Raw genomic sequence first — 22,155 nt, 5'->3', positions numbered from 1 at the left:
CAAGCCACCTAATCAAGTGCAATTAGATCCATCTAGCTAATGTATGAATTGAGAATGTCACTTCTTTGCTCAAAAATCCTTCATTGGCACCCCATTGCTTTTTGCTTGATTTGGGTTGGTTGGGGTTAGTAATTTGTCCAGAAAAGAGCAATCAATTCATATTCAGAGGATATAGAATAGAATCCCAGGTCTATTGACTCACTACTTGAGTAAGACCTGGGACAGGACATTTAAATCTCTGAGCCTCAGGAAATGAAGAGATTGGGCTGAATCCTATGACCCAATGGGTCTTGTTTATTGTCAAACTGGAACAGAGGTCCAGAGATTAGGTGAGTGCTCACAATGGAACCTCAGATACCTAAATAAGGTCATAGGCTTTGGAGCTGTGGAACGACCTCATCCAACTTTACAGATGAGGAAACTGAGTGGATATGATGGGGAAAGTATTGACTCCCAAGTCAGAGGACCTGGGTTCAAATCCCCCCTCTGACATTTACTATCTATGTGACCTTGGGAAAGTCACAACCTTCCCCAAAACTTCATTTCCTCGGTTATAAAATGAGGTGATTGGATGTGGCCACTGAGTTCTGTTCTAGCTATAGCTCCATGATCCTCAGTAATTTACCCAAGGTCACATAGCCAGTAAGTGTCATAGCTGAAATTTCCAAGTAAGTCCTTACACCAAGTGGCTCTTTCCAGGCTGGCTCTTGGCCAGTCTTCCTCCACTTCCCATCACTAATAGTATCAAAAAGGAAATCACAATATCAGAATTTTACACTGATTTTTCTTTTATTTCTGACTCAGCTTTGGCACATGACTCATGGCTTTTTCCATTGAGAAAATCAGCTGATCACTTTATATCTTTATGTTACAAAAATGGCAAAAGTTGTGGATATTCATCTTTGAGTTTCCCTGGACAGGACTCCGAAGGTGTCTCTGGGAAGGGCTGGATTTCTGGCCTTCGAGGGTGGTGGTGTCCTGGGTGTGGACCAGGACCTCGACAGGGAATACTGATTTCAGGCAAAGGAATGACTTCACCCTCCTTCAGTGGAGGGAGCTGATTGACCGAGCCAGGTCCTCTTCGATGGAAAGGGAAAGGTCTATGAGAATCATGTTCTTCTGGGGGCCCAGGTGGAGGCCCATGCCCACATGGGCCATGGCTATGAGGGCCATGCTTATGGGGGCCATGACCATGAGGACCGTGGCCATGGGAACGACCATGGGGACAATGACCATGGGGACCGTGACCATGAGGACCATGTTTACATGCATCCTGGCCAAGAGGACATGGTTTTTGGGGACCGTGCCCACGGAAACCGAACCTATAGTTATCATAGAACTCAATGTGCCCAATTGGAGGATGGGTTCCTTGAGGCTTCTGGAGCTCTGACTCATCTTTGACAGGAGAATCATTGGGCCTCTCTTTAGGCTCTTTCTCTTCCATAGAAGATTGCTGGGTAAGAGGTGGCCCTCTGTGCTCACGGGAATGATGGTGGTGAGGATGCTCTTGACATTCGTGTGGTGGTGGTCCGTGTGGTGGCGGGCCGTGTGGTGGGCCTCTAGGAGGCCCACACCTACCAAAATGGCCATGATGCCAGTGGCGGTGTCTTCCTTCACTGAAATTTCTGGCGTCCTGGCAGGAAAGGACACATTCATCTCAACTCTCACTCCTTTTCATTCAATAATAATTTCATTAAATAAGAACCTCAGTGGCTACCTAGTCCAACTTGTACATGAAAGAAGAGTGAGGGAAACACTACCAGGAATCAGGAGAGGCCTCATGTAGGAGACGACTCCTGTTGAGCCTTGAAGGATAAGTGGAGGAAGTGAGGGTTGAGAGCATTCCAGGTTTGGGGGGCCAGGAGATCAGTGGTGACTCCCAAGAACAGTTTGAGGGCTGATCTGGTTGGAACATAGCGAGCGTGAGGGAGGATGTTCCACTCCATAACCCAAAGAGAGAAGCCAGGCATCTTAAACTCTGGTTCCCATCAGAACCTCAAAAGGTCCACGAGGTGAGAGGAGAGAGGTGAGAGGTGAGGAAGATAGCAAGGCATCACCCCCTTCACTGAGCATGGCCAAGGACACTTTCTAAGGGGCTGCCCCTCACACACCTCTGATGTTCACCATGGGGGAAGTGGTTCTTAAGGCCTCAGTTCAAAAATAAAAATACAGGTTTGCATCTTATTTGTGTCTTTTTTGCATAAATGTATGTATGAAGTTTGAGATCCCCTCTATGGAGCAAAAAATCAAACTGACCAGTGAAAGCCTCCTCCCAGCCCAGCCCTCCTCGGATGTTCTCCTTGAGGGAAGGGGCTGGTTTTGCTCTTTCCCTATATTTCACCTGCTGATTGCAGTGCCTGGCACACAGTAGGTGCTTGGTAAATGCTAGTTGAGTGTAAGGCTCCTGAAGCCCAGCAGGTGAGGCTCTGGATTCCCTTCTGGAGGACCTCATCCAATCCCTGCCTCTCAGAGACCGAACCAGAGGCCTGAGTTCTGTGTTCATTAGAAAGCTGTTGGGGATGGGGGCAGCTAGGTGGCACAGTGGATAGAGCACCGGCCCTGAAGTCAGGAGGACCTGAGTTCAAATCCGGCCTCAGACACTTAACACTTACTAGCTGTGTGACTTCAGGCAAGTCACTTAACCCCAATTGCCTCACAAAAAAGAAAAAGAAAAAAAAGAAAGCTGTTGGGGTTACTGTGATTCTACTAAAATGGTGAAGAAAAATGAAGGCTCTGGCTCCTTGAAGAAACAGAGGCCAGGGTTGGAAGAACTCAGTGGGTGCCTGCCTTTGCCAGGCAGGGAAGGCAGACAGTAAAATGTCAGACAGATCATAGGAATGTATGGGGGAAAGACTGCAGCTTCCTCAAGCCCCCTCATGCAGATATCTCCAGCCCTGACCTCTCTCTGAGATCCAGACCAACCTTCCCACATGGATGGTAAGTAAAGGCACCTCAGGCTCAACCAGCCCTGTTATCCTTCACCTTTTCTGTCAGCAGCCCCTCTATCCATGTTCTCTCCTGGGCCAGTGTTATCTCTGACTCTTTTCTTCTGTGTCCATTGCACCAGAGGTGGTGGAGTGGACTTTGGAGATTGGCAACAGAGCATCTGGTGAGGAATCCTGGCTCTGCTACCTACTGAACACAATGTCTCAGCCCCCATCCTCTCACCTGTGAAATAAGGGGGTTGAGCACTCTAGGTGACTTCCAAGTTTCCTTCCCTTCTCTAGATCTAGGATCATGAGACCCGCCCCAACCTCTTTATCACTGCCCCACTCCCACCTGCTAGTCTGAGCCCTCCTTAGCACCAACAGCCTCCCAGTAGGTCTTGCCATCTCCCCTCTCTCCTTTCTCTAATCTGTCATTCAGAACTGTCACTAAATTAATTATTGTTATAGGTAGTTCTGGTCATGCTACTGCCCTGCTAACCAATCTTCACTAGCTCCCTATTACCTTCTGAGAAAAGTTCTATCACCTTTGTCTGGCGCTCAAGGTGCTCCACCTGGCACCTTCCCATCTTTCCAGTAATAGACACAGAAGGAGGCTGAGGTCTGAGAAGTGCATTAAAATCCTACTGGCAAGACCTGGTCTTGGACAACAACAATTTAAAACAAGGTTCTCACCTCCACATTGAAGATTTCACAGTCTACAGTAATATGGTCTGGGTTGTTCAAGTCAGAATTCTCTGCATTATACCCAAAATCTGCCTGGCAAAATCCAAAGACCTGCAAATAAAAGAGAAGTCAGTGACTTTGGAGGTGAGTCCTGGGTATATGTTTGCCAGTGGGAGACTATGTGTGTGAGTGGGTGAGATTGGGTGAGTGTGAGTATGTGCCTATTGGGAGTGTATGTGAGACTATGTGTGTATGAGAAAATATATGTGAGTGTGTCTGTGAGAGTGTGAATGTATTCTGAGAGTGAGAATGTGAGTGTGTGAGGATGTGTGGGTGTATGAGTGTGTGTGGGAGTGAGTGTATGTGCGAATGGGTGTAAGTGGGTGGGTGGGTGTGTATCTGGCAATCTGGCCCTTGTACGATGATCCAGGAAGACAATCCCTGCACATAAGCACAAGGCGATCTCACTGACAGTGCGATGTATCCCACTGTTCATGACTCTCAGTAAGTCACGCTGCAATTTTGTCTCTCATTGTCCTGTTCTATAAAGTGAAGGGACTTGGTTTGGTGGCTTCTAAGTTCTGGGCCAGCTCTAAATGTGTGGTCCTGGGTATTGGTAGGAACCCCTGGCTAGGTGGAGAGGGGGAGGCAGCAGGGATGGAAGGCAGGGGAGGTCAGGACCCCATTCCCATCTTTAGCCTGCTGGGTGATCTTGGGCTGGCCCCTGCTCTGATTGAACACCAACACTTCATCATCTGTAAAATAAGGCAGGGGCTAGACACGTTAAGCCCCTTTCCAGTTCTTTGCCCTTCAGTTCAATGAACAAACATAGGAAACGTCTACTTTGTATCAGGCCCTGGCAATACAAGACACAAATGGAACAAGCTCTGCCCTCCAGGACCTGCCATTCTTTTGGTTCTCTCTCTCTGTATCTCTGTCTCTGTCTCTCTGTCTCTGTCTCTGTCTCTGTCTGTCTCTGTCTCTTTCTCTGTCTCTCTGTCTCTCTCTCTCTCTCTGTCTCTGTGTATGTCTGTGTCTGTGTCCGTCTCTTCCTCCCTCCCCCCTCCTTCTCTCTCTCTTCCCCTTTTCTCCCCCCCCCCACATCCTTGCACATGGCTAGAGACATGCACAAAAACACACTCCCTTAAAACACTCCCACAAGGACACATACACAGCACACGAGTACACACATATGTGTGCTCTCACCTATGTATATGCATGCATTCATATGCAAACATGCCCACATGTGCACTCTCAATCCAGTCCAATCCAACAAGTAACATGCTATGTGCAAACAAGAGAGAGCATGGCAGACAAACCTGGGTTCAAATTCCATCCCTGACACATACTGACTGTGACCCTGGGCAAGTCACTTTACTTCCAAGATATTAGGCAGCTCTTTTTAAAGATAAATTGCAATGATTGTAATGTATAATCTATATCAGATTGCTGGATGGCTTTGGGAAGGGGAGGGAAGGGAAGGTGGGAGAAAAATTTGGAATTCAAAAAAATATGTATCTTTACATGTAATTTGGAAAAAAAATTTAATTAAATTAAACCAATAAAATAAATAGATGAATAAATGAATGAATGAATAGAGAGAGAGAGAGATGGATAGATAGATAGATAGATAGATAGGTAGATGAATGAATAAATAGAAGTTGCAGAGAAAATGCTGACCTGCATCAGCAGAGGGAACTTCCTCACCTGGGAGGTCCCTATTACAGTGAAAACACAGGTTCAGCCCCTGTCCTTATGAACAGGACACTTTGCTTTCCATTGAAGAAACAGAGAAACAAGAGAGTTCTGCTCTCACCAATGCAAAGCCCTGGAGCACAATTTAGAAATCAAATTGTTTCTGAATAACTGGGAAGTTGGAAGGAAGATTCAGGGACAGAGCTGGAAGTCCCATAGCTGATTCTCCTCCTCTTGCTGTGTGAAGGTTCCTCATCTACTTACCGGACAGCTCCTGGAGAAGGGGGGCAGCCCAGCTTCTTTAGAATGGTTCCCTATGCTAAAATCCATGTACAAATTGGTTCTTTCTCCTCCCCTCTGAAACAGAGAAACCACATGAGCTCCCAGAAAGCAAACTGAGGTAGCTTAATGATCAATTCTTCAATACCATAGCCAATGCCCATCAATTGCAAACACACCCACGTCTCCTCAGAAAGCGGGTCCACACTGGCCCCTGGCTCCATCCTCTTCCCTTTCCGGGTCCCTCTCCCCTTTCTTGGTTGCCAAAAAGGCAGATCCTTCATGTGAACTGCCCACCCCTCCTGAATGTGCCACTCATCCCCCTACAGATAAATACATACTTCTTGACTGACTGAATAACTGCAGATGGCCCCAATTTAAAGACACATTCCTGAGAGATCAACAAATCTCAGGGACAGTTTAGGACTTCAATAGCCATTCAGCTATCCATACCTAACCAAGAATCCCTTCTCCAACTTCTCAAATAAGTGGTCATTCACCTCTACTTGAAGCCTTCGAGTGAAGGAAAGTCAACTACCTGCCCAGGCAGTCCATTCTACTGTTAGACGCTTGAATGGTTAAGAAGCCTTTGCTGACCTGGGGCACCTTTGCAGCTCTGACTCATTGCTGCTGGATGTAACAACCCTTCAAACTCTCAAAAACAGCTATCATACATCCCCTAAGGTTTTTCTTCTCCAAACTAAACATTCTCATTTCCTTCAAGCAATCTTTGTCTCCACTTCCCTCATTCTCACTTAAACATGCTCCAGCTTGCTGTGATGTGGAACCCAGGATTAACCCCAGTGCTCCAGATGTGATCAGAGCAGAAGACAGAAGGACACGTAGCAACTCCCTTGTCATGAACACTAGGACTTTCCAAATGCATCCTTAAATTACATTAATTGGGGGGGGGCTCCCATACAACACTGTTAACCCACATTGAACTTGTGGTCCACTAAGATCCCATATCTTTTCCATAAAATTTTTAGCCTTGGTCTTCCTCTGCCCCGCTACCATCTTGTACTTTTGAAGTTGAGTTTTTTAATCCAAGTCTCTCACATGTAACCCCATTAAACTTCATCTTCTTTTATCTGCGCCCCATCATTCTTTCCCGCAATGATCTTTTGGGATCCAGCATTTTCGATTTTCCTCCCATGTGTATTCTGATAGCAGGCCACATCCACGTGGAGGATGTCACATCTCCTGCTTTTGCACCCTACCCCTTGGTCCCCCTCAACACTGGAGTTTTATTTAGAGGCTTATCTCAGACTCACCGATCTCAAAGCTCTCTCAACCTTGACCACCTGGAAGGAGGAGGCACTGGCATCAGTATCTTTGTACTGCTTGAGGGCTTTCTCTGCCTGCCCCTTGTATTGCTCTGGATCTTCAAAGTAATCAGTAATCACAGGCCCAGGGTTGAGGCTGGCTAGTACAGAAGCAACTGTAAGTGGAAAAAATAACAACCAAAGTGGAAATGGAATTACAGAATAGCCAGGCTTGGTCCTAGAAAAGAAAAGGATGTGAAGTACCTCACTCTCTTCTTTGCAGAGGTGGGGGCTGTGGAGGTGGAGAACAGCATATACTGACAGATGGGTTGGTATGACTCTTAATTTCACTTCCCTGCTTTTCTTTTTTTCTCTCAACCTTTTATTTTTGTAATAAGTAGTGGCTCTCTTGGTGGAGGAGAGGGATGGGTAGATAAGAGAATGCAGGTGATAAAAAAACCCAATAGATCTCATTTTCAGATTCTCCAGTGGTCAGTATAGCCACAATGAACTCTTTCATGAGACCCTGAAGGTAAGTACCCTCAACAGTAGTAAGAAAGTTTGGAAGAAGGGAAAATTTGGGGGGAAAGCCAATGAGTTCTGCTTTGGTCATATTGCAGCTGAGTGGTCCTGAGAAGCCCATCTCAAATAGAAAGGGAGAATTCCTGGGGAAGGAACAGGGTCTCCTCAGGATCTTGTGATACCATCTGCTGGTCATCATCTCCAGGAAGAATTTGCCTTTTATGACTTACACACAATCACAAGGAAATTTTCAACCAAGTTCAGAAGCATCTTGTTGGTATAAAGAGGACAACATTCATGTCTACATATACAACATATATGGTGATTGTCATGGCCTCTCCTGGTCCTGTTATGGGAAGAGAGTGACCCTGAGCCTGTTTGTGTCTGACCAGAAAAGAAAATGAAGGGGGCAGGGGGTCTTATAACAGAAAGGCAGTGTGGTGCAGTGGATAGAGCACTGGGCTTGCAAACAGGAGGGCCTGGGTTTGAATCCTATCTGTCACCTATACTGGCTCTCTAAGTCAGGGAATCTCTGTGGGCCTCATTTTCTCATCTTAAAAGTGAGGAGACTGGTCTCTCATGTCCTTTCTTGCTGTAAACCTTTAATGCAAATGGTTGTCTATGTGTGCAGTTTTTGTAAACTGAATCTCACTTTAAATTCTCAAGAAGAGTTTCTGACCTGAAGGAATCCAGCAGCAAGTTTAGGATTGATTTTTGTTTTAGTGAAGGGGTGTATGTGTGTGTGTGTGGTTTGTCTAGTCATTAATTTAGCTTTTCCTCCGACTAGTAGGAGAGGTTCATTTCCGCCCCCCTCCTTCCTCCATCCAGAGCATGGAGATAAGTGGGAAGCCCAAGATCCCACAGAATCCTATCTACCCCCTGCACCCCAGGCAGCACCTGGCACATACCAGAGCTTGTTGTGCAGTTGAACTCAAGCACCTTATCCAGCTCCTGCCCCCAAGAGGTATTCGAGTGGGTGACAGCTATCACTTTGCATTTCCCAATGACCTGAAAGAAGAAAAAATGATTCTTCATTTCCTTGGATGTCCTGCCTTCTTCTGGATCAGGGGCAAAGATAGGATGGTCCCGGTGACCCTGGCAAGGGGTCTCTTCACTGTTTTGGTTTTAACTCAGTGTCCTCATCAAGACTTTCTTCTATACCTCCCATAGCTATATGATCCTGGGCTCAGCCTCAGTTTCCTCATTTGTAAAATGGGAGAAATAATAGCCCCATGTGTCCCATGTTGTCATGAGGATCGAATGAGATAAAATATATAAAACACGATAGCTATTATTACAGCTAAACTTCCTGTGAGGTCAGAATAGATATCCCAAGGATATGAGAAATCTGAAGGGCTTCTTGAGGGGTGTTAGGGAGGGAAGGTGAAAAAATTTATTTATTTATTTATTCATTCATTCATTTGTTTGTTCATTCATTCATTCATTCCTTTGTTTGTTTATTTAGCACCTGCTGTATGCTAAGCCTTTACAAATGTAATCTCCTTTGATCTTCACAACAATACTGAGAAGTAGATGTCATGTCATCTTCATTGCTGGAAACTAAGGCCAACAGAAGTTAAGTGCCTTGCCAAGGGTCACTGAACTAGGAAGTGTCTATCTAAGGCTGCATTTGAATTCAGGGCTTCCTGTTTCTAGAGCCAGCTGCCTTCCGGACTGAACCACCCAGCTGCCTCTGGTCAGGAGGTGGATTGGAGCTAGCTTGAACTGGATGTTGAAACCTGATTGTTAGATTTTCAGCGTGAACTTTTATACCTCAGAAATCCCTACAAATCAGGGCTTAATTTATTGTTTTGTTGATTACCTAGACTTAAGAAAACTATGCAAAAATAATGAATAATTCAGCTTAAACATAGAAGTGTGTCCTGTGTACATTTTGGGGGAGGGGGAGTTGGTTGCTAAACATTTACCAAGACATCATTGGATATCAAGAACCACTTAGAAGATAAAGGCTGCACCCAAAACTTTTTTGGGGGCAGGGCAATGAGGGTTAAGTGACTTGCCCAGGGTCACACAGTTAGTAAGTGTCAAGTGTTTGAGGCCACATTTGAACTCAGGTCCTCCTGAATCCAGGGCCAGTGCTTTATCCACTGGACCACCTAGCTGACTCCACCCCAGACATTTTCAAAAGGAAGCTTGAGCTTCAGCCTGAACACAACTGTTGTTTTATTGTGGTTTTTTTTTTCTGAAAATACAATTTCAAATTTAAAGGAATGATCTTGTCTTGATGGATGGATACAGTGAGGGAATAACCAACTCTCCAAAAAAAATTGTACCCACAACATACTTAAGTTCAATCTAAATTATTCACTTTTTTGGCATCACTTTTTCAGATCTAGACAAAATAAATTAAGACCTGACTTTGTAGCTTTTGCCAATTTCCAAGGTGTAAACGCTCCCACTGAACATTTAGCAGTGGGCTCTCCCAGGCTGGGAGCTGGCTCTAGGACACCCTTGGATGCAGCCTTGAGAAGGGACCGTGGTCCTCCCTCATGAGTAACTGGAGCAGCATCAGGGGTTGAGATCAATACTGGATGGACTTCCCAAGTGACAGAAGGCAGTCTCTCACTATGACTATCTGAGCACAGGGCACTTGGAGTAAGGTGGGCGGCCTCAGAAACCCTTGAGCCAGTGTTGCTCCAGGCTGTGACTGAAATGGAGGAAGCTAGGGCCATGGCTTCCTTCCCCCTCTTCCTCCCAGGAGCCTGATGTGGGCCTGGGGCTCTGAAGGCCGCAGGCCTTGGAGCTGATTGTCCCATGTCAAATAGAGGACTTTCCATCCAACTCATGGGGAAACCAATGAGAATCATCAGAGAGATCATAGGGCTTTTCCCCCTGTGGTTCTCCTCCATTATTTGGCAAAAGAGACCCTGGGGAAGGTTTGAGTGCCCTCCAAAGGGGAGGGTGGCAAGGATCTAGCTTATCTATTTACAGTTTCAGAGGGCCGTCTGCTGCCTGTTGGTGGGCAATCCTCCCAGCGTGTCCTAGACAGGACAGAGCAGTCTGACTGTATCACATCCAGGACCAAATAGTGGACAACTGTAGATTCCTGTGGAGAGATGAAAAAATGCACCCTTTAACAAATTCATTTGGATCCAATCCCTCAAGCATTTATTAAGCGCCTACTATGTTCTGGGCAGTCTACAAGGCACTGGGGATAAAAAGACAAGAGTCTGAAATAGTCTTTGCCCTCAAGCTTCTATTCTATCAGAGGAGACAATTAATAAGCATTTATCAAGCACCCACTGTATACTGTATGCCTGAGGGTATGCTAGGTGCTAGGGAAATCAAACAATCCAAGTCCTCAAGAAGCTTGCATTCTATTAGGGGAGACAATCAGCAAGCACTTATTAAGCACTTACTGTGTACCAAGTACTATTCAAGACACTAGGGATCTATGGACAAATTAAAGAATCCTTGCCTTCAAGGAGTTTATATTCTCCTGGAAAATCACTGAGATTTATAGAGAGCTTTGGAAATGTTCTTATTTATTTTATTTTTAATTTATGGAATAAAACAAGCATTTCTATAACATGGTATTTTTTTAAGTGATTGAACAGGAAAGTACGAGTCTCTCGTGTACAACTTGTTATCTAGAGTGTTTAGAGATTACAGAGACCCTCTCTACAAAGAATCTTGGGAGATGGGTAGTACAAGTATGATTTTACTGTTAAAGAAACTGAGGCTCACTTTGTGATGACGGGAGCAAGACTCACTTCTGGTAGCCAGGTTCTTACTCCTGGGGGGGTACATGCCTTCTCAAATTCACTCCTTTGTGGTTCTTTGAGCCAGCACCTCAAAAAAGATGCTACCACATGGGCTCTTAACCGTTGTTCTGTCATGGATCCCTTGGTAGGCTGAAGGAGCCCTTTTCAACGTGATGTTTGTTGCCCACATTCATCATTAAAGATTATATTCCAGGGGCAGCAAGGTGGTACAGTGGATAGAGTATTGGCCCTGGAGTCAGGAGGACCTGAGTTCAAATCAGGCTCAGACACTTGACACTTACTAGCTGTGTGACCCTGGGCAAGTCACTTAACCCCTATTGCCTCGCCAAAAACTAAAAACTAAACTAAAATAAAAGACTATATTCCAGTTAGAAGTTAGTGAAATAAAGATGTCATCCCCCAAGTTCACAGACCCCCAGAAATCTTCAGGAGTTCTGAGAACCCCAGGTGAAGAGTGCCCCCTCTAAAATAAGGGGGGAGCCTGGACAGGATGCACTGAGGGAGTCAGTGGCTTAACATGACTCTTTTGCTCTATCACACTTTCCCAGGCTGAAGCAGGGTCTTGGACCTGAACTTGGGCTCCCCTCAAATTTCTGGACACTAAGACTTTCCTTCAAAGTTGAAGGCTCCACAACAGGCCTTTGCTGGTACCCTTGGCTGCTGGAAATTAAGAGACAGAATGGGAGAGTGGATGGGTCACCAGAATTGGAGTCACAAACTGGATTCAAATCCTGCCTCAAGCAAGTCAAGAATGAGGGGACTTGGGTTAGCCAACCTCTGAGGTCCCTCCCTATCAGCCCTGAATTTGTTATCCACAGACCTGGTATCTACTTGGCATAGAACTATCTTTATCTAGATATCTATGTAGTTAGATGGATGGATGGATGGATGGATGGATGGAGGGATGGAGGGATGGAGGGATGGTTGGAGGGATGAATGGATGGACGGATGGACGGACGAACGGATGGACAGGTGGATGGACGAACGGACGGACAGACAGATAGATGATAGAAACACACACATTTGGTGAGATTGCAATCTCCTTGAGACCAGGAACTAGCTTACTTTTGTCTTTGTATCCCCATAGCCTCTCATGGTTCCTGGCACCTACTGGGCAGTTAATAAATGCTTGTTGACCTGACTTGAATAATAAGTACCCAATAATTGCTGATTGATGCCATGAGGGCAGAGACAGTTTTGCTTTTATTTTTATATCCTCAGTGTCCAGCACAGAGCCTGGCTTGTTGCTTGCTTGATTACATTTCACTCTTTTTGGTTTTGGTTTTGGTTTTTTTGGTGAGGCAATTGGGGTTAAGTGACTTGCCCAGGGTCACACAGCTAGTAAGTGTCAAGTGTCTGAGGCTGGATTTGAACTCAGGTCCTCCTGAATCCAGGGCCAGTGCTCTATCCACTGCACCACCTAGCTGCCCCACATTTCACTCTTTTTACAACAACCCTGTAAATGAAGGTGTGGCTATGATGATTCTCTAAAGATTTTGCAACAATCCATCTTTTTCACTCCAGTGTTCTGCTAGTTTCTTTTATGTGACCTCAAATCAGGGGCTGTAGCAATCTCTGAGGAATCTAACCCATGACGATGACAAAGCCCAGGTGGACAGAAGCAGGCTGCAGCATGTGTCCAGTTTGATTTAAGCCAATTCAACCCATAGGAACCCAGACAGAAAGCCAGGAGGGATATTGGATGTCATTTAGTCCAGCTCTCTCATTTTACAGTTGAGGAAACTGAGTTGATGCCCAGAAATGGGAAGAAGGGATTTGCTCAAGGTCACACAAGTGACAGATACAGGACTTGAACCCTGGTCCTTGACTGCAAATCTAGTGTCTATTCCACTGCCCCCACTGCCTCTTGTTGGAATGGAATGGAATTTACTTCTACAAATATTTGTTGTTTGATGTGTGGGGAGGAGGTACAAAGATCAAACAGTTCCTGGTCTCAAAGTACTTCTGGCCAATGATGACCTTAGTATAAAGTCAGAAGCCCACTGATCACCCCGTCTTTTCCAATGATAGCCTGAATACAATAAGGTTTTATTGAATGCCTGCGATGTGTTGTGCTCTATGTTAAAATCTTTAACAAAGTGTTCCCTCAGCAACAAGCCTGAGAGGTAGTAAGTTTCTATGATTTTATAGTTAAGAAAACTGAGGCTGTCAGTAAGTGACCTGCCCAGGCACATAGCTATTAAGTGTCTGAGGCTAGATTTGAACTCGTGTCTTCCCAGCTACAATTCTGGTGCTATGTGCCCTGTGGCACCCCCGAGTAGCCACTATAGGAAAAGGGGGTGGGTCAGTCCCACAGTGATGGATGTCTATTTCTAGATCTGCGATGATACCTATAGAACACACACAAAAAGATCCAGCTTGAGGAAAGGCTCTGGCTTGTTGGTCTGATCTTCCCCATAAAAGTATTTTATTATTTTCCAGTTACATATAGATATAGTTTTCAATATTTCTTATAAGATTTCTGGTTTCAAATTTTTCTCCCTCTCTCCCCTCTCTCCCTCCTCCCCAAGACAGCAAGCAATCTGATATAGGTTATATATGTACAATTTCTGCATTAGTCATGCTGTGAAAGAAGAATCAGAGCAAAAAGGAAAAAACCTCAAAAATAAAAAACTAGAAATAGTATGGTGCAATCTGCATCTAGAGGTCTGATCTTCTCTAAAGGACTGATTGGACAACAAGGATAAGAAGGGCACAGCATGAGATGGTGTGGATTTAATTAAACAAACATTTATTAAGCACCCACTGTGTGTCAGGCATTGTGCTAGCAATGGGGACACAAAAAGAGGAAGAAGACAATCCCTGTCCTCAAGGAGCTTACAATCTAACAGGGGAAGACAACAGGTAAACCACAAAGTAAGCTCTATACGGGATAAACAGGAAATAATGAACAGAGGGAAGGCACTGCAATTCTGAGGGGCTGGGGAAGGCTTCCTGGAGAAAGGGAGATTTTAGTTGGAGCTTTGGGAATCCAGGGGGGTCAGTAGTAGAAGCAGAGGAGAGAGAATGTTCCAGGTTTGGGGGGTCAGCCAAAGAAAATGGTCAGAGCCAAGAGATGGAGTGTCTTGTTCGGGAGACAGAAAGAAGGCTGATGTCACTGGATCCAAAAATAGATGTCTGGAAGTGAGATGTACGAAGCCTGGGAAGGTGGGAGGGGGCCAGGTTAGGAAGGGCTATCCTTGCCAAGGATAACATTTTCTATTTGCCCCTTGAGGCAATAGGGAGCCACTAGAATATAGGGAGTGATGGGAGGACAGAGTCAGACTGGCCCTTTAGGAAAATCACTTTGGTGGCTGAATGGAGAATGAACTGGAGTGGTGAGAGCCTTGAGTCACGAATGGCAGTGGGAGAGTCTTGAATGTTCACCTCACAGGTCCCTAAGTCACAGTCAGTGGTTCAGAGAAGAGAAAATTGAGAGCTAGGAAGCATGATAGCATGATAGGATTTAGAGGTGGGGGGGGAACACTAGAGGTCACATAATTCCTTACTGAGGGGGTAAACTGAGGCCAAGAGAAGAAAAGGTGACTTTCCTAAGGCCACATGGTACCAGTATTCAACCAGGTATTCTGACCCCATAGATCCAGGGTCTTTACCTCAATGCCACCCTGCTTCCATGTAATTTTCAAATTCCACCCTATTATCAGTTTCTAATTAGAAAGCTCATGGACAAGGGGGGGGGGACGTTTCTTATTTTAAGAGTAATATAAGGGGGGCAGCTAGGTGGCAAAGTGGATAGAGCACTGGCCCTGGAATCAGGAGTACCCGAGTTCAAATCTGGCCTCGGACACTTAACACTTACTAGCTGTGTGACCCTGGGCAAGTCACTTAACCCCAATTGCCTCGCCAAAAAAAAAAAAAAAAAGAGTAATATAGGGAAGGGAGAGGGATGCTAAGGAAAACTATGATGATGTAAAAAAAACAAAAGTTGCAAATAAAAATGTAATTTTTGGAAGTGTGAAGCAGATCATGATCTCCCTTATAGCATACTTAGTACTCAGGGAAACCCAGGAATTTTCAGTGTCTGGCTTCTGTTGCTTCAGCTCCCCTGCAAAGCATTCTGGCTCACAAGCACATTTGGCTACTTGTAAGTAAAAAAAAAAAAAAAACAACTTAGCAGGTGTCTATTCTGTGCCAGGCACTGTACTAAATGGCTTACAATTCTTATCTCACGGGATCCTCACAACAACCCTGGGATGTAGGAGCTATTATTATCCCCATGTTATGGTTCAGGGAACTGAGACTGAAAGAGATAGAATGCCTTGCCCAGGGTCAGTCAGCTGGTAAGTATCTGAGGCTGGATTTGAACTCAGGTCTTCTTGACCGCAGGCCCATGGCTCTATCCACTGCACCACCCAGTTGCCATAGTACAGAGATGTTCTATTTAATTCTTTTTGTCTCCTGCTTTTATTGCATGGAGAAGATCAAATGGGGTCTCCAAAAGATAAGGGAACTCCATCTCAAGGAGAAATAGCCTGAACAGATGGTGTTAAATGAATGTAATGGATAGAATTATGCCATGAGAAATATAAGAATGTTTGAAATACTTGAATTTAGAAAAACCTTGGGAAGACTTTCTTGAACTGATTCAGAAACAAGAGCACAATTAGCCTAATTATCATGAAAGAAAACAACACTGGGCAATTGCAGAACTCTGATCCATGGAATAATACCTCTAGTTTCCAGAGGGCTTTCCCTGCTCTTGGCCAATGGGTGGTCAACCACAGGTGTGGAATGAGGAACGTGTGCATTGTCACCCATGGCCAAAGAGTTGGTTTGCTTACTCCTACTTCTGTATTGCAAGGGATGGATTTATTGGAAGGAAATGTTATTGAGAAGTGACACCTTCTTGGAACTCCTCGGGCACTTAAAGTCTGTGTGACATAATTTTATAACAGCTAATGTTGATATGAAACTTCACAATTTGCAAAGCGACTCATACATATGATCTCATTTGGCCACAACTTAGCACTTAATCATAAAGTCTTATTGGATAATGGTTTCATATGCGCATTGCTGTTGCTTCCCCAATTAAATTTTGATTAACCTAGATTATTAGGACATATAGCTAGTGCCCAGCTAGTGAGGCAGTATGATAAATGTAGGAATTCTTCTTCTACATGGAAAAGTCATGGGTCCCTTTAGCAGACTCGTAAACCCCTTCTTCTGGACCCCTTCTTACAATCAAGATCTCAAATGCACAAAATAAAATTCTTAGGATTACAAAAGAAACCAAAGGTTAATGAAAATAAACATGCCAGTGATGTTCCATCCAAATTCAAAAACTCTAAGATCTACCCATACATGCCTTGGTGGTGCTGGTGCAGAGATATCTGTCACTCCAGGTTAAGAACCTGATATCATGGAAAGAGAGCTAGATTTAGAGGGAGAAAGACCTGGGTTTTAACTACATTTTTGACACTTATCATCTATCTGATTCTGACAAATAGTTTAACCTGTCTGAGCCTCCATTTCCTCATCTGGAAAATAGGGATCATAAAACCAATGGTACCAACCCTACAGGGATAATTATTATGAGACTCAAGTGTAATGATGTCTATGATGCAAACCTTAAAATACTATATAAATAGTAACTATTTTACCAGTATCAATGCTGACCTGCAAAATATATTCATTGACTAATATTTGAACAAACAATGACAAACAGTGGTTTGGAGGCAAAAAAGTTATTATATCATTCCTACCCTTTCATCTAGCCATCCCATCCTAGCATATATGGACAGGCCAAGGACAGAAAAAAGGCCCCCACTTATCCAAATATTCTCAGAAGTTCATTTTGTGGTAGCAAAGAACAAGAAACAATCCATTAGGGACAATGAATATAATGAAATATTCACCATTAGGAAAAAAACAAATGGGAAGAATTCAGAAAAACGTGGATAGAGATCTCAGGGCCTCAGTTTCCTTGCCTGTAAAATGAAAGGGTCGAACTAAAGGGCTTCTCAGTATAGTATGAGCCCCTCACTTGTAGAAAGTGATAGAAAGCCAAGAAAGCCAAGCTGATAGAAGAAGATAGGGTTGCCCACAATGACCTCAACCTAGATAATGGAAGAAGGCAATAAAGCCAGGTCTGACACCATGGGCAATGACACCACCAAGATATTCAAGGCACGTTCATTCTTTTTTTGTTGTTGTTTTCCATCGCAATCTTTCTGGGTGATTCAGTTTCCTCACCCAGGAATCCCATGCATCAATTGAGGCCACAGGTCTAGTCCCATTAAAGTAACTGAATTGAAAGAAGCAGTGTTGCCCAATGGTCAGAGCCATTCTTCCACACCCCTCCAGGGCATATGACTGAAAAAAGCTCACTTCCCAGCTTTGTCTTTAGGACCCTTCCTTACCTCTTTGTGAACATCCGTGTGGGCATCGGCAACCCGCAGCAGTTGGAATAGGTAGCCGTCCCTTCGCTTTTCATTGATCAGATTCAGGATTTGCCCTGCCTTGGGCCCAGCTACCTCACAATCTGCAGGACTCACAGACCATGAAGGTCCTGCCAAGGCCAAGACAAGCAGCAGGGTCTCCAGCACCTTCATTGTGTCAGAACATGGAAACCCTGCTCTTGCTGCAGGGCCGAAGGGGCAAGAGATGTCAGGTAGAGTTTGAGACAATCTCTCAGAATATAAAAAACCCATTGGATTCCTACAAAAGAGACACTTTTTATACATTTCAGTTGTGTAATCCAGGATGTTACCTTGATCCCTGGTCAAGTTAGGGGAGAGCCAGTAAATGATTAGTTGACTTTGGAGACAAAAATGGAAACTCGTTGTCAGTGAAATCATACCTTGGATTGAATTTACACACTTGCAAGAGCCAGTATTAGAGAAGGAATCTTAAAAAACAAAACCCATACCCCCCAAGTGGATCTGCTTTCTAACGGGGTCCCCTGCAGGACAAATAGGAGTTTTTAGTGGGCAGCAGGGCTCCTCAAATGCTATTTGCTCATGGCAAGATCGTGTCAGATGGCAACCTCATGGGGGGCTGGGAGGTTCACACAGGCCCTGTTCCCCTTCTACATACAGTCTCTTATTTTTCTTGAGACCCTTGTGACTTTTAGGCCTGATGTGTGTTTGTGCATATGTGCAAAAGGCAAGTTCTGTTTATGAACTTACTGCATATGGTGGATAAGTAAAATTTATATTAAGTGAAATTTTTTAGATTTTTTAATCTGAAATAAAATAACATCCCAAATTTCATGGCACACTCATGATCTGTGGCCAGTCTTTGAGAAGCACTGACAAGGAGGGTTGGCCAGAGGGGACCTGATGACTGTCCACAAGGTGAGATTTGGACAGGTTCTGGTTCAGGGCCAGAAGACAGCCTCTCTTGATGAGGCACTCAGACCCTGCTTTATCTCATCAAGGCTGGGACAGTCCTGCCTGTTCTGGTGCCTGTGAGAGGGGGAAGTGTAAGAACTTGGGGAGAGGGTCCTGAAATAGGAGGGAGGAAGTAAGAGATCACAGAGGCATCTGATCCCATCCAACTCAGCCTCCAGTGACCAAGGTCTTACCACATGCTGAGAAAAGGGCGTACAAAGACAAGATAAAGAGCAGTCTTTGTACACAAAAGGGCTTCCAATCAATTGCTGTTACCACACACACATCAGAATAAATACAGCATAATTTAAGGAATGTACTAACAGTTAAAAAAAATATGAACCAAAAAACCCCAAACCCCTCACTTTGATTTAATGGGGCCAGCTAAGTGGCACAGTGGATAAAGCATGGGCCCTGGATTCAGGAGGACCTGAGTTCAAATCCAGCCCCAGACACTTGACACTTACTAGCTATGTGACCTTGGGCAAGTCACTTAACCCTCACTGCCCTACTCCCCCCCAAGAAAGAAAGAAAATATGAAAGGTGGGTGGTACCAAAGAGTAGAGGATCTGGAGTTGAAAGACTTGAGTTCCAATCCATCCTCAGACACCTGTTAGCCATGTGACCCTAGGCAAGTCATTTCTCTTCCATTTGCCCCAGTTTCCTCACCTGTAAAATGGGGATAATAACAGCACCTACTTCCCAGCATTGTTCTGAGGACCAATGAGATCTCTGTGAAGGGCTTAGCACATTATCTGGCACATAATAGGTGCTATATGAATGTTTCCTTCCCCCTCGTTCCCTCCCTCACCATCAAAGCTGACCCATGAGCTAAGCCTTGAAGGAGTCTAAGTGGTGGAGGTGAGGGGGGAAGGCATTACAGGCATGGGGGATAGCATCTGCAAGGATCCAGAGGGAGGAGATGGCTGTTTGGCTAGAATCTTACTGAAGCCTGGAAAGTTACTGGAGTCAGGTGGCAAAGGGCTTTCAATGCCAAGTTAACAGTTGGCACTTGATATAAAGTGTGTTCAGTGACCTGTCTTACAATATAGAACCAGGCTAACCACCCATGGACTTTTTTGTTGTTCTAGCAAAAGTTATTTGAACAGGCTTAAGATGAGAACACAAACACAGCCTCCTGCTCCTCCTACTCCTTGTCCCTATCCTTGTCCTCCTCCTCATCTTCATCCTCCTCCCTCTCTTCCTCCTTCTCTTCCTCCTCTTCCTCCACCTCCTCTTCCTCTTCCTCCTCCTCCTCCTCCTAGCCCTGGTGATAAGACATAAAGGTCAGCCATCCCTGCTGCTGTACTTAACCCTCTTTCTTATATTTTATGGGAGACTCATGAGTAGCTACTGTTGAGGGAGATGAGTGTGAATGTCTCCTAGTAACCCAGGAAGCCTCCTGGGGAAAGAGGCATGGGAGATGATCTATGCAGGGTAGGCATGTGATAAAGTAATGGGATTTGGCAGGTACTCAAAGGCCCACCTGGAGATTAATCTAAACTGATTGAATCAAGTGAGAGTGATTGACTGCTGATTAGCCTACTTCAGGTTAACTAGATTGTAAGCACACCTGGCCAGCCCTTAAGAAGGTATTGTTCTCAGAAGTAGGATGTAGCAAGTCACAGGAGGCACGCCTTCCAGTACTGCTGGAGAGGCTGCCCTTGGGCTGGGGGGACCCTTGCTTGCCAGGAGCTCAGCTCAGAGCTTGCTGGGCTACTGAAGGACCAGAATCCTAAAGTAAGACAATGAAAGATGAATAAAAATAATGAATAACTTCAGTAAACTTTCAGGGTGTAAAATAAACCCACACAAATCATCAGCATTTCTATGTGATGCCAACAAAACCTATGAGGAAAAGATAGAGGAATTCCATTTAAAATCACTACTGAAGGTATAAAATACTTGGAAGTCTCTCTGCCAAGATCCTCAGAAGAACTATATAAATACAACTGCAAAGCACTGTCTGTAGAAATAAAGGCCTAAATAATTGAAAAGTTATTAATTGCTCATGAATAGAAAGAGTTAATATAATAAAAATGCCAATGCTACATAAATGATTTATCTTATTCAAAACTACCAACAAATAACTAGAAAAAAATAATAACAAAATTCATATGGAAGTCAAAGTGGTCAGAAATCTTAAGGGAATTAATTTTTTTGTGGGGCAATGAGGGTTAAGTGACTTGCCCAGGGTCACACAGCTAGTGTCAAGTGTTTGAGGCTGGATTTGAACTCAGGTACTCCTGAATCCAGGGCTGGTGCTTTATCCACTGCTCCACCTAGCTGCCCCGGGAATTAATTTTTAAAAGTGGGAACAAAGGTGCCCAACAATGCTGGATCTCAAACTATACTACAAAGCAGTAATTTTCAAAACAATTTGGTACAATTAAAAAATAGATGGGGCAGCTAGGTGATACAGTGGATAGAGCTCCAGGCTGGAGTCAAGAAGACTCATCTCCCTGTGTTCAAATTAGCCTCAGACACTTACTAACTGTGTGACCCTGGGCAAGTCACTTGACCCCATTTGCCTCAGTTTCCTCATCTGTTAAATGAGCTGGAGAAGAAAATGCCAAACCATGCCAGTATCTCTGCCAAGAAAATCTCAAACAGGGTCATGAAGAGTTGGGCATGACTGAAATGACTGAACAACAAAAAATAGATCAATCAGTGGAACATATTGGCTAAACAATATAGATAGGGAGACAAATCTAGTTGTCTAATGTTTAAAAAGTACAGAGACCCCAGCTATTCAGATAAGGACTCACTCTTTGATTTAAAAAAAAAAAAAAAACAACCCACTGGGGAAATTGGAAAGCAGTTTGAAAGAAATTAGATTTAGACCAACATCTCATACCTTATACCAAGATAAAGCTCTGTGGAAATTTATTTTGATTTGGGGACCCTACCTTTAGGCTGAGATTAGAAAGCCTTAGGCCCTCAGGGTCTCTTCCCCTCCCCCTCTGCTTCAGCTGAGCCCAAAAGCCCCTTGGGCTGTACAAGGCCAGGTCAGACAGCTGGGGGGGGGGGAACCCAGCTCCCTCTGACCTGAGCGGAGCTATCCGAAAGATCCCAGATAGCCTGGGCTGAGACACGTGAGGCTGGAGCTCACCCCGCCCCCCACCACCAGCCGCAGCCCTGGCTGGCGGATTAGCTTGGTCTGTGGGGGCACAGGAAGCCCAGAGATTTGAGTGGAGAGAAGAAAAGGTATATATAGACCTGGGAGTTAGACTCAGGGGATGGGACTAGAGACGGGGCTACAAGGACCCAGGAGAAGATGAGAAGGACTAGGAGCAGGGAAAAGAGAGGCCAAAGGGCAGACTGACGGAGCAGACAGACAGAAGGTCAGTGAGAGAGAAACACGGGGGTTCAGCGGTGGCAGCAAGGAGGAGAGAAAAGTTAGAAGCAGGGGGATTTACAAAGTGAAAGGGGCTCAGAGTTAGAATAAAGTGTAACTGCCCTGAGGCCGGAGGCCACTAAGAAGTTCCATGCAGCAGGTGGGAAAGAGATGCAGTGGAAAGAGACCGCAGGAAAGCAGTCAGGTTGTACATTTTATTTCCCTGTATTCCTAATTTGAAATAGTGTCTCAAATAAACTCTGCTTTGATTATTTAGTTAAGAGGCTTCTTAATATTTTGCTTATCAATTTGGGAGTGGAGCAGTGTGGTGGAACTTTATAAACAGCC

The 22,155-nt window shown here is 44.7% G+C and overlaps 1 protein-coding gene across 1 annotated transcript; it reads right to left on the bottom strand.

Annotated features, from left to right (window-relative positions):
- Window positions 1–770: 770 nt before the first annotated feature.
- HRG (histidine rich glycoprotein) lies at window positions 771–17,796 on the bottom strand. The gene is made up of 7 exons (XM_043995312.1): window positions 17,499–17,796; window positions 10,323–10,439; window positions 8,281–8,380; window positions 6,860–7,026; window positions 5,571–5,663; window positions 3,621–3,722; window positions 771–1,633 (listed from the first exon to the last, which is right to left on the bottom strand). Exons 1-7 carry the CDS (start codon window positions 17,787–17,789, stop codon window positions 869–871), a joined length of 1,635 nt encoding a protein of 544 aa, XP_043851247.1. The 5' UTR covers window positions 17,790–17,796; the 3' UTR covers window positions 771–868.
- Window positions 17,797–22,155: the final 4,359 nt, after the last annotated feature.

The sequence above is a fragment of the Dromiciops gliroides genome, chromosome 3 (assembly GCF_019393635.1).
Source record: "Dromiciops gliroides isolate mDroGli1 chromosome 3, mDroGli1.pri, whole genome shotgun sequence".
Taxonomy (NCBI): Eukaryota; Metazoa; Chordata; class Mammalia; order Microbiotheria; family Microbiotheriidae; genus Dromiciops; species Dromiciops gliroides.
Note: the sequence above shows the minus strand (reverse complement) of the source record. Positions and strands in the feature narration are given on the sequence as shown.

What these genes read in the sequence shown, in the direction of transcription:
- HRG (XM_043995312.1), bottom strand. Translation starts at nt 17,789, where the DNA reads ATGGGTTTTTTATATTCTGAGAGATTGTCTCAAACTCTACCTGACATC. An exon ending in GCAGACGGCCCTCTGAAACT is followed by an intron (nt 8,381 to 10,322) that starts GTAAATAGATAA and finishes TTCTTCTTTCAG; the next exon opens with GTCATTGGGAAATGCAAAGT. An exon ending in CAACTGCACAACAAGCTCTG is followed by an intron (nt 7,027 to 8,280) that starts GTATGTGCCAGG and finishes TTCCACTTACAG; the next exon opens with TTGCTTCTGTACTAGCCAGC.